The sequence below is a fragment of the Channa argus genome, chromosome 14 (assembly GCF_033026475.1).
Source record: "Channa argus isolate prfri chromosome 14, Channa argus male v1.0, whole genome shotgun sequence".
NCBI lineage: Eukaryota > Metazoa > Chordata > Actinopteri > Anabantiformes > Channidae > Channa > Channa argus.
Window position 1 is genome coordinate 7,692,724 of NC_090210.1, and position 18,401 is coordinate 7,711,124.

At 36.4% G+C, this 18,401-nt stretch overlaps 1 protein-coding gene across 1 annotated transcript in view; it reads left to right on the plus strand.

Moving 5' to 3' along the window:
* The window catches only part of clstn2a (calsyntenin 2a), a 145,316-nt gene that overhangs the window by 102,113 nt on the left and 24,802 nt on the right, over positions 1 to 18,401 (plus strand). Inside the window, exons 6-9 of the mRNA XM_067474837.1 lie at positions 4,906 to 5,055; positions 10,588 to 10,773; positions 11,537 to 11,794; positions 12,578 to 12,699. Of these exons, the coding sequence (XP_067330938.1) occupies positions 4,906 to 5,055; positions 10,588 to 10,773; positions 11,537 to 11,794; positions 12,578 to 12,699 (716 nt within the window). The remainder of the gene's footprint in view (positions 1 to 4,905; positions 5,056 to 10,587; positions 10,774 to 11,536; positions 11,795 to 12,577; positions 12,700 to 18,401) is intronic.

The window sequence follows — 18,401 nt, forward strand, 5'->3', positions numbered from 1 at the left end:
TTAAAGTAAGAAAACTTTTACTTTTTATTGCAATAATGTTGGATCCATGTAGAAGCTTTTCATCAGTCATAGCTCGCGAGTTACTTTATGGAAGGTCTCTCAGCTGTTTCAGCTTCTTATTTTTTTCTTTCACTTCTGTCCATTTGCAGCTTTACACCAGCCCTAGTTGACTGGAGGAGTGTAACTTATTTCTGATTAAGAGCTATTCTGAGCATATCTGCCTATATAAAATTACAGCTTTGGGACTTGTTCCGGCATCTCCTTGAGCTTCTGCAGCCACATTGTGCTGATCTGAGCACAGTGTAATCCAAACTGAATATAAACTGGAGGGCTTTGTGTGTGTAACTGTGCATTGAATTCTACCGATAGATCAGACAGAAGCACACACTGCTTTATTTATTGCATATTATTATTATTCTGTCTCATTGTTTTTGAGTTTAACATTCTGTTCTTTTTTTCCACTGTGTTTTACAGTTTCATGGCTGATTAGATTCAATTTCCTCTCATGATCAATATTATCATACAGAATTAAAAAAACTGTGACACTTAATGCATTGGTTTGACCTACTTTATAGAACAATAGTAGGGAAGTGCAAGATAAGTAAATGAATTCTACCTCAGTGTGTACCTCTGCTGTCAGATACTGTATAGAGTACAGTAAATTCTACATGATTATGATTATACAGTAAATTAGACTAAATTAATTTGCAATCACCACCTTTGCAATCCCTGAATCAGTACTGCAGGGTTCAGATGTTGTTGTATAGATGTGTCAAACTTGCTATTAGTTGGTATCATCATGATCAGCTGCACACTGCAATATAAAACCCTACATTTATTCTGACATACATTATATTTCCATTGGTTTGAATATAACTTACTTATACTTTGTTAGATCTGCATGAGTAGCGCTGACCCATGTAGACTTCATTAAGTGCACTTTTGTAAAAAGTTTAGTATACTAATATGATGAAATTTAATTTATAGTAATGATTGACAGAATGTACTGACTGTTGTCTGATATCGTGCCTTAAGTGGCTCACAATGAGAAACTCTTTAACCTGTGTAACACTTGATGGAGCGTCTTATCTCTCTTCAGTACATCCCTTGTCATTTTAAAATCAACTGGCCTCCTCCTCACTTTTAGTAAAGGTGCTGTGGGACTGAACCACCTGTGTACAGTGTGGCTGCTGCAGCAATTTGGAAAGAAAATGAGTGTTCAAAACCAATGGGGCCAAACTACCCTGACTTTTAGGACTTTTTTTTAAGGTTTTGTGAAGCCAGCACAGATTAGAAAGAATTTTTATTAATATACATTATAGCTTGGTGGTTAGTGGTTGCAGAGACATTCACCAAAACTACCTTTATTGTAATTTAAGGATGGGGATTTAAGGGACTCACGCTGTTGCCCTGGTTACCTGGTGTTTTGAATGGAGACACTAGTGGAGGAGGAAGGAACATCTTCAGGGAGTTATTAGTGAAGAGACGAGTTTTAATTGATCTAGGATTTTTTTTATAAGACTCTGAACTGCTTTCAGTGTGTTAGTGTCCAACACACCTGCTGATTTAAAGTAGAAACTCTAGTACAATTAATCATATGACAAGTCTGATTTGCAGATCAGCATGGATGTTCCAATGCAACAGTGTCGGTGTCTTGCACAAAATTTGACTAGCAGACCTGCTAGGTGTCTGTAGAGAGTATAAGCAAGTAACATCAGCATAGATGACTGACTAGGTGTTTTTTCTTTCTGCCTTACATTAAACCTACAAAACAACTTTTGAGTCTGCACGACTTGTCACATGTCAGCTGAGAGCAAAACATGATTAGCGGGTTTGCGATTCTTGGGAGCTTGGTGTGGGTGTGATTTCGCCATATAAAGAGACCTTGGAACAGACATACATTGAGAAGATGACGTGTGCTGTGCATCCATGTGGCAGACCAGGTAAAGTGCATTTATTCTTGGCTCCAAGATTACATTCTTCCAATAAATACCACACTAGTTCTCCTACTGCTGGACGTGACAGGTCACTAATCATGAAAATATCAGTGTGTTAGTGCACAACTGAATTTTGTGCCGTGGACCAACACAAAAATTGAGCCCTCAGTCTCTAGATCAAACACCTCAATCACTGTGTCCTGTTGTTTCCATAATGCAAAAAATAGCATCTGTTATTAGAGCAGTCTGCCTTATAAATATCCATCTCCAACTACACGTCGTGTTTGTTTTAAATAATATTAAAAACTGCAAATACCATCATCAGGGTTGTGTTTAAATGTTGAAAAGCTACATCCAGAGCCTCAGAAGACATTATGTCACCTCTTTACCTCTTCAGTAAACTGAACATTACAGTATATGTAAGATTGAGAGATTAAGAATCAAAAATCTGGGCGTTCACCTTGGATCCCTAGAGAGTATGATATCATAGTTTGCCTGCTAATGAAGTGAGACATGAAAATGTCAAATTGAACATTCACATTAGATCTGGCCTATTGTTCAATACGTGACAAATGGTTAATATCCAGTCCGTTCACTGTTGGTGGTCACACCAACTGCAGATCAACTCCTCACTGTAGGAGGATTCAGGAACTCGCTGACTCTGACCTCCTCGCCTCTCTTTCTCTGACATTTCAAGTTTACCTCTTCTCTCTTCTGTACTACTGTGCTCTGAACCAATTTCCTTAGTGTTCACAGCACCTTTTCTCCTCTGGTCTCTCCTATTTTTTTTCTCTTTTCTTCCATTTTTCTCTGATCTCCTTTTCTTTTTTTGACAGCAATCATAGTGACAGCCTTTTATACAGCCAAGCCTCCAGATGCAAAACAAAAATAGCTTTAGTTATCCTAATATGTCTGGAGAAAGGGTGTGATGACAGTGACTGGCACATTAAATCTTTGGCAAAAAAGAAGATAAAGGTGTTGGGAAGCATTTCGATTATCTGGAAGAACATCTGTATGGTTTACCAGATAAACAATGTTTTCAATTATGAACTGGAAAAGATTTGAGTTCTGTTTTAGCTCTACTTAAATGTTCTTTGAGATGTAATCAGAAGCTGACTGTAGTTGTCATTTTGGGACACAACAATAAAGACTTTATGAACCTCACTACTACACTGTTAACATTTAGCTTTATTTCCTGGGGTGTTGTCCCTTGTGAGTCAATTCAGCCTCAATTTTTTTTGCTTTTGTTTTTTGCTTTTTGTGGTTGCTGGCTTCCTCAAAACCACAAGCATAAGTGTGTGTATCGACACACTTTTACAGCTTTCACAAGTGCTTATAGGCTCAGTGAAATTGTACAACAAATTTCCCGATCTGCAAGCAGATCCAACCCACACATGTGTAGCATCATCAGACACAACTCAACACAGCATAGAACAGGCTTGAATGAAATTTCAGTCAAAACTTTTACTACCATAAATGTATAGTATCATAGACACATTTGAAAGCAATTACGTAGGGATAAGACAAATTCAAAATACCTTAGCTTACTAAGGAGCTTACTGTGAAAGCTGTTAATGTTTCAATACCTGCAGTCTTCATATTTTTATAGTTTAATATTAAACATAGTTGTGTAAGGTTGTGTCTACAGTATCCCATTTATATAAGAACCAGTAAACATTTAAAAAGTCTGGAGTCTTTTTCTTACCCTGGTCTTTCTTTCCTTGTCCCTTTTTCTATGCAATTACGAACGTGTGTTTTTACTTAATTTTGTTTACCCACATCCAGCTGCAGTTTGAGTTTACTTCACTCCACCTGAGCCGTGTCATAAAGCAAGATTAGTCAGTTACCTTTTTAGGTTATTTTCTGTACAGTTAACAGTCTCGTGTATGATCAGGCACCTCAAACACTGTATTTTGTTGTTCCCATAATGCAGCTAAATATCATCTGTTATTAGATGACCTTGTCTCATAAATATGCACCTCCAACTAGCAGTTTTTGTTTTTTACATTTTGTTCTGTATGTAAAACTGTTTTCTAGGCTCACAGAAAATACTCATATGCCTATGTGTTCTGTGGTGCTCTAGCAAATTCATATTGTAAATGTACCTGTGCAGACAACTCTTTCACTAAGAAATCAGGTCTGTGGAGAAGTGGACTGTGACTCCTTTTGTAGCAACCAAAATACTATTCTGTCATCAGGAAAAAACACTGCTAAAATGCAAAAATGTGTTGGTTTTCACTACATGTTGAATTTTACACATAATTGTAACATTTTTTCTAACTATAACAGTGACAGAAATGAGAGAGGATGTAACCGAGCAAAGAAATGTTATAAATATATGTCAATGTATTACATTTAGAAGCCTTTTTATTTATTAAGTTTAAAAACAAAACAAAACAATGAAACATCATTCACTTACAAAAAAAAGGCAAGAAATTGTTAAAATGCACATGGGTTAATGGAAGTGACCAGTATCTAAAACCCAATTAAGCTGGATGGAAAAACCTTCCAACACTGTAAACAACACCATTAAACACCTATTAATCAGCAGCTTGTTGTACTGTTGGACAATATCAGTCTCAGTATGTGACCTTGTCTAGTGGCTGTCCTGAGGCACATTTGTGAAAATCCACAGGCCTGCTGCATCTCAACTCTCTCACTTTGTTACCCTTGTGACAGGTGAAGATAATGCATCATTGTGATTTTACAAAGAGGCTTTAATATTCAAATGCCGCACAAGGTTACTGGACCTTGAGCTTTTAGTAAAAGGCTTCGATAAGTACAAAGAGATTTTTTTTTTGTTTGTTCGTTTTCAAGAAGCATGCTTCTTTAATGCAAAGTCAGCTTCAATTATTGTTCAGTTGAAAGTGTTTCACGTTTTATTTTTGCCAAATAAGCATAGCTGTTTGTTTTTCTCTATCGCTGCATAATCATAATTGTGTTTCCTTTTTATTCTTGTTTTCTTTAGGTAACATCAGGAACACAGAGCGACTGAGCTACGACAAGCAGCAGAGCTACATGATTATGGTGACAGCCTATGACTGTGGTCAGAAGAGAGCAAAGGAGGATGTGGCTGTGCATATTGATGTCAAGCCTGTCTGCAAACCAGGATGGCAAGGTCAGAGATAAAGAAAGCAACACTAACATAGTTGTCTTAATGCCCTAATAAACCCTGCAATTATTGACAGAAATATCCTTATTTCTACAGTTCTGTATGTTGATATCAAGTGCACAGACATTTAGTGCACTGACTAAAACTTAGTCCAATGGTAAGCAGTTCCGTCAGTAAGTCTGTGTAGTTTGAGCATATCCTTTCCATCAAGAAAATTCTGTCCCATTTTAGAATCTCTTGAGGAAATCAGAAGACCTGACAAAAAAACTCCAGATGGAAAGTTGATGTGCGTGTGCACGTGTGTGTTCGCATTCTTTTTCCTTTAACATGCCAGCAGCTTAGCATTCGAGCCAGCCTGTCTCCCCTGCTGCTTCACCTTTCAGCACTGACAGCGTCTCAGGAGTCAGGCTCACACAGGAATGAAAGAGGAAGACAGGGAAAGATAAGACGGAAGTGGAGGGAAAGGGGGGAGATAAAGAAAGAGGCTGAATGAACAGGCAACTCAAGGGAGGAAAGAGAACAAAGTTACAGTGAGGGATAGAGGTGATGGTTAATCTTACAGTCTTATAAAAAGTCCCAGATATGGGTGGAGATAAATGACATAACCATGATATGCCTTGCTGTGAATCATTTAGTAAAGCCTCCATCTTCTGCAGAACTTTGATTAGTAGTGTTTTTTTAATCCAAGCACAGATTCCCTTAACAGTGTAAATACAATCCTATTACAGCATAGTCCTGTTAACCTACAAGATGAATCAAGGCAAAGATTAAACAAAACACATCTTGTTTATTAATGAACTTAATTGTTTTTTGGCCATTGGATGGAGGGTATATCCTTTGCTAACCTTTGGAATTTTTATAACAAACATTATTTTCACATTCAGACTCCTAGACATGTACTAGGTCATAGCATTCACCAGTTCTGTTAAATTTGTTGTCTATTTTTTTTTTTTTTTGATGAAATAGTAGTGTATTTTTGTGCCATAACATTTTTCCAAAGGAGAGTTGTCAGTTTTTGCTTTTTTTTACAAAAACATGGCATAACTTTGTCCTAATGGAAAAAAATGCATTAAAAAATAAACGTACAACACATGTGAGGTGGAGAGAGAAACAGTAATGGTCTGAAATGGGGAACTTTATGTGAATGCCATCTATATGTAAAACTCTGAGCCACTGATTTTTAGCCCAGCTGTCATAAAGAAAGAAAAACTGAAGAGTAGAAAGGACAGGTGATTTTAGCCGAAACATACTTGATTATAGAACATAAAAATGTTGACATCAAAGTAAGAGCTATAACTGGAAAGCTTTTAGTGGAAAAATGCACACAAATATCAGGAGTTATCAACCCAGTACACCTGAATGATGTTGATTCGTTCCTATGTTATTGATCCCATAACCAATAGTAACTTAAAGACATGAATAAAACACAATTCAGTGATACAAATGATAAGTCCTTTGTACGAATACGTTTATTTACCATTTTGTGTTTATAGGTCAGCTGTGTTTTTAAAAAGGCTACCTGACATAAATGGCAGCTAAATAGGCCTCACTCCACCTCACTTTTAACTCCTCCTCATCTCCCGAATCACAGTCTGTTCCTTTCTTTGTGACACTTGGTATCATATTCTATCGTCTTGCCAAGTGTCCACCTACACACACACACACACTTGGTCATCATGGTTGTGAAGCCCTTTCACCTCCACATTCTAGGATTCTTATACATCTCGAGGCCAAATATAACCAGGCAGCAGGACTGACAGTTACAAGGAGGGGAGCACCACTTTCTTTCACATTACAGGACCATTTCCTTCTCCTTTGACTTCACACAGGGCAGATTTCACAGATCTATCAAATATTATTTTTTTTTTACTTAAGATGATTATTTCATTTCATGGAGTACAGAAAATACGGTAAATAAAAGGTAGTAATAAAGTACAGTATTGTGTATACCTTGTTTAAAGTATGGTTATACATTCTCCAAGAAGGCACACAGCTTACCAATAACATTTAGCCTGTCAACCTCTAGTAAACGAATTTGTTTTAAACATTGATAGATGAATAAAATTATAATAAGCATACTTCTCTCTTTAGTACATTATACTTCAAACAGAATATGATACTCGTCACCTAGTTGTTTTTGATCACAAAAGTCACAGAGCCTCAGATTTCAGTCCAAACCTTTTTAATACCCAATAACCTTCCAGATTCTTTTGTTATTCAACAAAATGTTACAGTTTACATTTTCAAACAATAAATACTTTTTCAGTTGAAATTACTTTTTAAACTCTTAATATTTTAACATTGTTGTGTTAATGTTATGTAAGAGGCCACAATCCTCTAATAACTCCTTAATATGTGAGAGACATGGTTACACATATAAACAACTGTACAATATTCGCTGAGTTTAATTTCTTTACCTTCTAGTAGCCCATCACTGCATCACACAATGGGTATCTTCCTAGCTCTCCATAAGCCAAATCATTACAGGTACTATTTGGGTATACTTTTTATTTTATTTTATGAGTAATCTTTCCAGTATGTCTCTATTTTCAAACCCTTATACCTCAAAAATAAATACAACATAACTAGTGTGAGTAACCTTTTGTAAAGAGTTAACCTAAAATCAAATTTTACACATTTATTAATAAGAGCAATTAGAGCTCATCACTCCTTGACATGACGATTTTGAATGAATCATTATATTTCCTTGTTAGGCCAAGATATTTAATGTAATTAACAATATCTAGGCTTTCTCCATTAAAAATAAACTTTAATTTACTGATCATTCTACAACCAAAGACAGTTACTTTAGTTTTACCACTTTAAAATATTATTATATATTTCTTGAAAAAAAATCACACTTGATCTAATGATTTTCAATGCTGGTTTTGGTGAGGACATTACAAATGTATCAATGATGTACATCAATATCATAAGTTGGAGATAACTGTGGTATTACTAAAACCATTTTGCAGCAGATATTCTTCTAGATCATTAATAAACAAAACAAATATCAATCCTGCTAAATGTACAAAAAAAACCTCAGATGTAACATCATTAACAAAAGCATTATTTGATATCTTTGTCCGTATTTATTGTTACCTCCAGGACTTTATTCTAAATAACTGCTTTCAATAGTTTATGCCATTGTGCATCTCGCCAGACTGTATCAAATGATTTACTGTAACCAATAAAAGCCCAATAAAGCCTTTTCTTTTTAAGACAACACAGGTCAATAATGTGTTTCAACAAAAAATGTGCTCAGTAGCAGAGTAACTCTTTGTAAACCGTACTTGATTTTCCTTAAGAAAATGGTTTTGGCACAATTAAGCCAATCACAAAATTTCAGGGATAACACCTGTATCCAGGATCAAAGACAAACAAACAGACATAAAAATAAATGCACTGGTTTTAATATACTTGTTTAGGAATTGATCTATCTCTGCAGCTTTTCCACATCTTAAAATAACCTGTCTGATTTGTTTTGTAAACATAGTGTCTGAAGTATCCCCAATTAGATCTTCAGACGACTAATTTATTGAACCATGCCATTCAGACAAATTGTTAAAAAGCTCAAAAAGATTATTAAGTGGGATTAGGCAACATTATTACCTTTACATCTGCCATTCAAAATTCTTTGAAACTTTGATTTCATACGTCTCAGGTCTTTACTAAATTTAATTTTTTGTGGTTTTACATTATTCTACTGTACTTTCAATAGCCTCTTTATTGAAAGCAATCTTTGCATTATCAATCACAATATTGTTTGTCTCATTGGCAATCTCAGCAACATCCTATAAACTCATTCTTATTTTTTAAAATCTCATTCATCACCTACTCTCTCCTTGTGTATTTCTGCGATTGTACTGATTGTACTGATCTGATACCCAGTATATTTCTCATCAATAGTTTTATAATGCTTCAGAAAACAGGGGATCAAAGTTATGGATATATTATTGTCTACTTAAAACAAAAAAATTTCCTATCATGTAATCCATCATTGTCAACTTGCTTTTACCATATATCTGTCAGCTACCATCCAAAACGCACAAAGCAAGATTTCTCCAGAGGGTAGACCCAAAACAGCATCTCCATGAACAGTTAGTTTTCTCTTTAATGTGGTATCCAAACCTTTTAATTAACCCCACAGTACAAATGTTTTCTTCACATTTTTGCTCTAGTCTCAGACTTTTATACTCTATCTAAACAACTTGGCTGTATGTATTCATATTAACACAATAAAATATGCTTATCTATAGCAATATCATATCTGCATTAACTCATATAAGAATATCTGTAGCGAAAAGCTGTTTATCATAATTCAAAATTCCTGTTGATTCTTACACAGATACAAACAGTAGATTATTTTTTGCACAATTGCAATTGAACTTCTTTAACCTTTACAACAGTTTATTTGAATCCATGTTGTCTGTTTAGGTCTAGTTAATGTACAGGACCTTTATAGCTCTTACATTTATTTAATTAAGTCAACATTTTCTTAACACAAAGATTTAGGTTGAAAATCCATAGTCCACTATGGTTTGCACTTGTTGCCCATGGTCTTGGATGGGTGCTGCTCTGCTTTTTACAGATACCTTTGTGATCTCTGAAGAACATATGTTGGTCAGGTCATCACGGATGAAGATATTCTTAACATCATTGTGTTCTTCATCAGCTGCGTATTCTTTTGTCTGCTCAGAAATCGGACTTATACTGTGGGTCAGACCTTGCCCTGTTTCTATGGGTGGCCGAGGCGACAAATGTTGGAAATATCAGATTCGTTAATACTGGTACATAAACACCTTCTCCACAAGTTGCTCCTATAACTTTTCATCCATCTTTTCCTCTTTGATATAGTTTTTAAGAAGATTCTCTTTGTGGCTATACTGCTCAAGTTCATCGACTTTATATCTGCTTCCCAGAATATTTTTCTTAAACTTCTTTTATTTGGATGTCATGAGCTATTTCTGCACCTCTTCTACTAATCCACTGCCTTGATAGTGATGAGCACAATTTATCAACTCCTCCTCCTTGTTGTCCTCACTTGTCTCATAATGATTGGAACAAAACATTCTGGACCTCCTAGCCCCCACGCCTGGCACCTGCATGCCCATTGTGTTTGTGTGAACTGCTCTAATGATGCTGTAAGTGTAGAGGATTATACAACATTAGCAACAAGAGAAGAGAGAGAATTACAGAGAACACATTTCATATAAAAACAAATGGTAATGATGGTAAGGAAATGAGAAGCAGAAAGACGAGAGACAGGTAGAGCCAAACTATACCAATTATATATGTCTCTGTATACTGTATGTTTTAAATGCATTTGTCACTACTTGACCTGTAATTGCACAATACCATTGGTATTGTGCAAAAATTGGATTTTGGAAAAAATGGAAAAATTGGATTTTTGGTATTGGTACTGTATGTTTTAAATGCATTTGTCACTACTTGACCTGTAATTGCACAATACCATTGGGATTACTAAACAAACTACTCAGTTTGTACAAACTACTAAAACATTTTTGACCCTTAAAGGTTGGAACAAGCGTGTTGACTATGAGCCAGGGACTGGAAGTAAACAGCTGTTTCCCAAGATGCACTTGGAGACCTGTGGTGGTCCACTGTCTGGCATGAGGGCGACAGTAGAACTGCAGACCAGTCATATTGGAAAGGGCTGTGACCGTGAAACTTACTCTGAAAGGTCTCTGCAAAAACTCTGTGGTAAGTAAAGAAAAGAACAGAGCGAACAAAGAAATTGGCAGTATGAGAAAAAAGGTGATAAAATGAACTGCCTTGTTGAAAAAGTGAGGTAGAAGGCTATGAGGGAGCAAAAGGTAGAAGAAATAATGAGAAATTTAATTCAAAGAAGACATTTCTTCATGACGTCTTAACCTATGTAGTGTATAAATGTGCCAACTTACAATGTGCTATTGTGATTCTGGAGACTATTTTAAAGTGCATTTATTTATTGTGAAGTAATTTCCAAACCTCATTTCAAAGTGTGACCTGTTCAGTATTACTTCCCATGTAAAAGACTGAATATGGCTCTGCACTATAATATAAAGTACAAATAAAAGGCAAAATGTATAGTATTATTAGTCAGTGCCAACAAAAAGAATAATGCTTTTAAAAAACTATGTTTAGTGCAAGTGTGAAGATTTACAGATTTGCATAATGATTATTTTAATTATTAGTTTTGGCATTTTTAACATTTCTCCAACCGCTTTGTTTAAATGTTTATAAAAAAGAAAAACAGAAGAAAAGCAAGTGAAAATGGAGGAATTTAGAGCTTAATAATTTAAGTTTCATTACTTCCTAAACATAACTACAATTTTTGTAAATCCAGAATGGATCTTCGAGGACTCCATGCATCCTATTTTTAAATACAAATGTTGGAATTTGCAGACAAACAAAAACAACATTAGGGTATGTTTCTCTGCAGAGCTGTTTTTACAGTGTTGTATCCTCTGATTGGCACATCCAGGTGCAGCATCATGCAGCACTGACCTCCTTCCTGCCCCCAGCCCATCTGCCAACTGGACAGCGTCTCTGCTGACTGACAGCGGAAGAGACAGTGATCTCATCTACAGATTCGACGGGCGTCAAGCCGCCAATGTTCCAGATCATGTGGTACCCCAAAACTTGACAGACCAGTTCACCATAGCAACTTGGATGAAACACGGCCCCAGCCCAGGCCTGAGAGCTGAGAAGGAAACCCTATTGTGCAACTCTGACAAGACAGGTGAGGAAATAATTTCACAAATAAGGTACAAAGTGATGACCTCTGAAATTAATATTAGCAAGTGGAGATTTACAGTCTGTAATTAAAAATTGTCATTTACATTTATTCTTTTAAGTTTTCTTCATATACTTAATTGCTGACTGCTGATCTTTCCTATAGGTTCTCTCTGTTACAAAATATGGTAGGAAAGTTATGACATCCTTTAAAAATTCTAAAACTGAAGCCCACAATGGCCCAAAGTGCTCCCTGAAATTTGAAACTTTTTCGCCACTGCTTGTCTCAACCGCTCGAACTGTGTAATTAAGCAAGCCATCTGCATGTTGCACACTCCCACAATGGTCTCACAGATGGCTTATTAACTTAGGAAATGTGTAGTCTGATCTTGAAATGTGAAACTGCAGAGTAGTTCATGTTAGACCACCAGAATCTGATGGACGCTTTTTTCATTTGTAATGCTTTGGCTTAAGTGAATGGTGTGAGAAGAGCTTAGAAAAGCTGTGCGATAACATGGCCACATATTAGGGCATAGTCAAAAATAACTATCATAAAAATTATTACTGTATTATTTCAATAGCAGCATGTCAGTATATTTAGCATATTGGTTGTAATCACATGTCCAAAAGGCCTTTTTTAAGGAGCAGTTGCACCAGTTTGCTGTACTCCAAGCACAGGGGATAATCTTGTTAATTAATTGCAATTAATTAATACAGTATTGAACATGGAATTTTTATTTATTGTGTGGATGTTTTGTATGTGTGTATGTCTGTGATGTTCCTGTTGCAGAGATGAACCGCCACCATTACTCTCTGTATGTTCACAACTGCCGTCTGGTGTTCCTGCTCAGAAGAGACTTCACTCAGGTGGACACTTTCAGACCTGCCGAGTTCCACTGGAAACTGGAGCAGGTGAGGAGTGTGTGTGCGGGTGTGTGTGTGTGTGTGAGAGAGAGAGAGAGAGAGAGAGAGAGAGAGAGAGAGAAAAAAAAAACAAGGCAGGCTGTCTTTGAATTTGAGCACAGATTCAGGTTTTCTGCAGCAGGTGTAGGGCAATCATTATTTGTGTTGCGCTCCATTCTAATTACCAGAGGCCTTCCAACACTTTACTTCTTCTCATTGCAGGAGATAAGAGTGTAGAAGACACCGTTACCACACACGCACATTCACATTTACGTGCAAGCACAGACCCAGAGTGGAATGTCTGTTTAGTTATGGGTAATAGCTCAGCCATCAGCGTATCTCTAATATCTGTCATTCTTTTTTAGATTTCCTGAACTAATTTGCAGTGAAGCTTACTGCTTGAGTCCTGCAGAAAAATATTTGAAAGGAAAACATTTTGCAGATGAAGGTGTGGCAGCTAGAAGTGAGCATATACTCTAATTTATTTTCTCACTGTGTCACAGTCCCCCTTTTCCTAGAAATACATGCTGGTGTACACAGTGGTACTCTAAATAGCCTGTGAATTTCATTAGATATGATACACAGCAGGCAGGTATTAATTTAAAGATTAATAAAAAATAAATAAAAACATTTTATCCGTAATTGTTTCGTGATTGTTGTTACCCACTTTTTCAACACATTACCATCCAGGCTCTGACCATTGGCCATGGAGCTTGTTGTGTGTTACTCAAGGACACTTAAGCAAGGTGGATACTTGAATAAGAATCATCCAGCTGAAGGATGTCTAGTCACTTTACCTGAACCATGAGAGTCACTGCTCAGAGAAAATCCTACTTTAAAAAAGAAAATCCTGTGAGCTCATCTGATTTTGATGATAAGCTTATGAACTCTCTTGTCGGGCATTCTCCCCCTGTTCACAAGCTCTCCCCAGCTCACTAATGCATGATACGGTAGATGTAATTCAAATGTAAATGTTTACATTTACAGGGAATATATCCACTCCATACTGAATTCATAAGAAAATGCTACCAGCTCTCAGGAGTTTTTGCTTCCAAAGCAAATTTTAAGAGATTTTTATTTAATTTTTTCCTTGTGCTAACTCCAATAAGTCCTTTTTTTTATCTGCAGGTTTGCATAAAAAATTAGATTCAAGCCCTGTGTCAACTGTGTAAGGAAGTTAGGGAGTTATTCCTTAATGCAAACAACAGAGTGTGTTCTGCTGGCATTATCTTTGCTGGTGGTGGTGTGTACTTTCCAACCACATAGTTTGTTCTTGGTCAAAGATTGACTGAAAAGTGTTTTTCTCAGTCCAGTGTTCTCTGCTCCTGAGACGCACAGAGGTGGATGTGACAAGGAGAAGGGCAGCAAAGCAGCAGACTGCTGAGTTTTCTTAGCAAACAACCTCCACACGTTCTGTTTGAGTCTAGCTTCTTTTCATTCTCTTTCAGTCTATTATTATCTCTTATTCTCGCACAAACGCATACACATGTACAGAGTACCGAATCCCATTTCCTCCTTTAGAGGGATCATGTAAGGGACCACAGAGGAAGCATGCAGTGCAGTTAAAGAGAACTAGTTATGGGTTGTTCGCAACCATAAATCACTTGTGCAGAGATGCATTAAATATAAATAGAAACTGGTCTGAAATGTTGGAGGTTAACTAGAGAGAGATGAAATCATAAAAGCACAAATGGACAGTAAAGGGGAAAAGAGTCTGTGATTCTTATTCGCTGCTCAAGGTGAAAATTTCTTTACATCTAAAATATAGTATGTCTCACCAATCACTAACCAGTGATTTTACATGTACAGTAGGTGAAAAAAGCAGTACATTGGTGAAACTGGTTTGAAGAATTTTTGTGTGAAATTCTGTAGTCGAAAAAACAAATCTTGCATATCTCCAATGCATTATTCACAAATAAGAATGCAGCTGATTTAGTCATGTGTTATTATTGAATCTCAGTGCAAAATGTCACGTTGTAAGTCAAAGAGAGAGAGGCATGTATATGTTTAAACCATAGTCTTCTATAAAATACTGTTGTATTACCAGTGGATATTGTACAGTGACTTAAAAAGTATAAAATAAACATTTACCTGTCAGTGACCATCAAGGATCCATCACTATGGTTTTACTTTCTTCATTCATAAATCATTTGAAATTCTTCTTAAATACATTAGCAATGTATTTAAATGTCAAAATGACTCCTCTGTAGTTAGTGATAAGGTTAAATGTTTGCTCCAATGTTTGTTCATAAATAGACTTTTCTCTTGAAATATGTTGACTTGAAGGCAGGAGAAGCACAGATTTAATTACTAAAAATCTATGGTAACAGAAGGATGAGTCAATTTTTTTCTCAGCTGAGGCCTGAACAGATGTAATTACTACCAAGCAAGCTGCAATAGGTTTTGCAGCATATTTATAGTAAACAACTTGAAAACAAGTTATACACTGTGTCTTTCATTGTGGCTGCATTGCTTTTCAACCAACCAGCTCCATGGACCTGGTGAGCTGCTGACTCCTAGACACTCAGTGGAAGAGAGCCATTGTTTTTACACCTGGGATTTTCATGCTATGACAAGTCAGTGGCTGTGAAATCACTCCCTTGTTCAGTCACACACTATTTAATACTCAGTTTATTCTATTATTACTAGTCAGCAATAAACTGAAGACTAATCAGCGTGTCATCACTCACATTTTAGTATCTATAAAAAGCAATTTTACCACCTATAAAGGACACTGCAGTTGTGGATTTGTGGTGCCATTGACGTTCGAGGGCACTAACGAAATTCAGCCACTCCAATAGAAGAGACGTTTTTGAGACATCCAAAATAAAATAAAAAAGGTCTGTTATTACAGGTATACGTCAGCATTTTGACCTGTGATTTTAACCTGTTTTTCATTTTATTCAGTTTTATTTAATCAATATTATTGTGAGTTACAACATTAATTAAAATTACTGTTTTGTGGTTAATACAAAACAGTAATTTTATTTAATGTTGTAAGTTTGTAAACTAATGTATGCTTCATCTAGTCTTAATTCTTGTAAATATGAAGTACATCATAGCACAACCAACTCAAAACCAACTCTGTGGATACTATAGATCATCACATGCAGTTTATCCTGTTCAGCAGCATCTGCTGAAGAATTGAATTAAATGCTTTGTGTAATGAATAATCAACCCATTTCCAAACATTTCTTTTATCTTATCGCTTTTGTTTTACAGTATGATCCTCATTATTTGAATGATATATTCTATCGTACAGTAGTAATGGTTGGGATCGTATACTAGCTAGAGGTGAATTCTGAGGACAGACTCAGTGGCTGTTGAGAATAAAATGGAATGGAACCAAGGAAGTAGGAGATGAGGTGATCGGGCAGTGTCACGGCTGCTTCTTAGTGTCCTTGTTCCTTCAGCACTTAGAAAGGACACTCAATGGCTTCCACAGCAACTCCATTTAGCCCTATTGATTTTGCAATTCTCACCCCAGGAGGGGAGGGGTAGAAAGGGTTGAAAGGAAGCTGCCAAAGAGAGAGTAAGAGTCAGACAGAGAGACTTCAGTTTTCCACGTTGAAAAAAACTCTAAAGGAATGTTACATCAGCCAGAGGCCTTTACACAAGCACTGACATATTTATGAGTGGATGTACTGTATAGGAGTATAACCATACACACACACACACACACACACACACACACACACACACACACAACATATCTATTTTCCTCCCTACCTGTTTTCTGCCTTTGTAAAGACGTAGAGGATGGATCGCTCCTCTTTACACTCATTATTCACTCTCCCTCAGTTGAGCGAGCCTATCAGTACAACCCAGCTGTGTGAAAGTTGTTCAGTCAACATCACAAAGTCCTACACAAATCCACATTTTTAGGTCTGATACACAAAAGATGACCAACATTTGTCAAAAATGCAGACCAAGTCTTAAAAAAGGAGAGATAGGGAGGGGGAAATCTGAAGTCACACTGGAAAGGAAGTAGATAAAGTACATTTTTCCAAGATTAGGCCTTTTGATAATATACCCACACTAAGTCTGAATCGTTTGTCCAGCTTAGTAAGGAAAAAGAAAAAATTAATGTGTGAAATGATATTGATCAAAATTCTTTTAATGCATTGTTATTTACTCACAGCAGGGCCCTTATACTGTAGGCAGCACAGGAAGAATCTATGTAAACAGAAGGATGAGACAGTCTTATTTTCAGCTGAGACCTAAATTATTTTAAAAAGATTAAAAGACCCCAAGATATATTTATGTTGACAGCTGTTCCACATCAGTCCAAGATAGCTGTACAATTGAAGGTGCGTTGTGGCAGATCACATGCTGTGAATCACATATAAACTTTTGCAATCGCACCATTTCCACTGTTCAAGACAGAGCCCTGCAATTTATCATTTACGTCTGAGTTTGATTATAGGGACCGAATGTTGCAAGAGTACAAAATCACCCTTGCTGCTTGACTTTACACCCTGTTCAGTTATCTGTCTTATCTGCCATGCTTGTTGTGTCATAGCTTGTTCCCCCTGTCATGTGATCATTAGAAGTTTTTCTTTGTTTCTGAGGAGATTAATTGGATGGTGTGTGTGTGTGTGTGTGTGTGTGTGTGTTTCTTTATTGCCTGCTTTTATAGATACCAGGACAGACTGAGGTACTGAGGTTTTCCTCAGTAGTGATTTAGTTCCATGTCAAACACAGAAAACTAACTGTTAAATGCTTTAGTTTAGTTTAGAGTTGATTGGAATTCATATAGTACAGCAATGTTGTGAATGTTTCCAACACTGTTAGCAGCTCTGCAGTGTTTAATAATGTAGTTTTTTAAGCAGACACATAAAGCAGCATGTATGATACTGCAAGATACAGTAGATGTGTGTGTTTGCTACCTTGTACTAGCTAGATGAGCATTTTCAAAAAGATCTTCTTGAGGTTAAACATGTTTTGGTAAAGACTCAAACAAATCTGATAATATTCTGCATCTTGTTTCTCACAAATCATTATGTCTATTCACTTTTTAGTGTTAATGTTATTTGCTATGAATGAGTCTCATTGTGCAAGGACTCTGAATTCAGCATGGTAAATGATAAAGTACCACAAGCTGGTGATGATGTGACATATATTTTTGCTTTTCTATGACAGGAGAACAAAAAATATTGAGCTTTGCCTGCAGCATACACATTTTGAGTGTTTATGTCATTTAGCTTCTATTTTTTAAATGACCTCATTTATGAGCTCAGTTGTACCTTGTCTCCTTTAGGCTCTTCCTGTGTTGCTGCTGTGCAGAGCTGCTGCATCTTACGAAATGTAAATGTCTTTGCACTGTGTGCATGCTGACAACCAGAGAGTGAGAGATAGTTGGTCTGTGGGGGTGTTTGTGTCAATTTGTAGTTTAGCGCAGATGCAGTCTGTTATTATTTAATTTTGGCTGATATTTAATCAATTTCGTGTGATTATTACAGTTTGTTTAGGACTATTTAGTGATTAATACTTGTTTTAAGGGTTATGGTTAGTATAAGGTTAGACTAAGGTTAAAGGTTAGATTAAGACATTTAGTGAAGATGGTTAAGGTTTTGATAAGAGGCTGGGAATACATTATTTTAATGAGCATCTTTGCAAGTATAGAAAGACAAATGACATGCTGAGCGCACTATTGGCACTACATAAGAATTCAATCAGCATACTAATGTACTGACAGCTTGTTTCTTCCA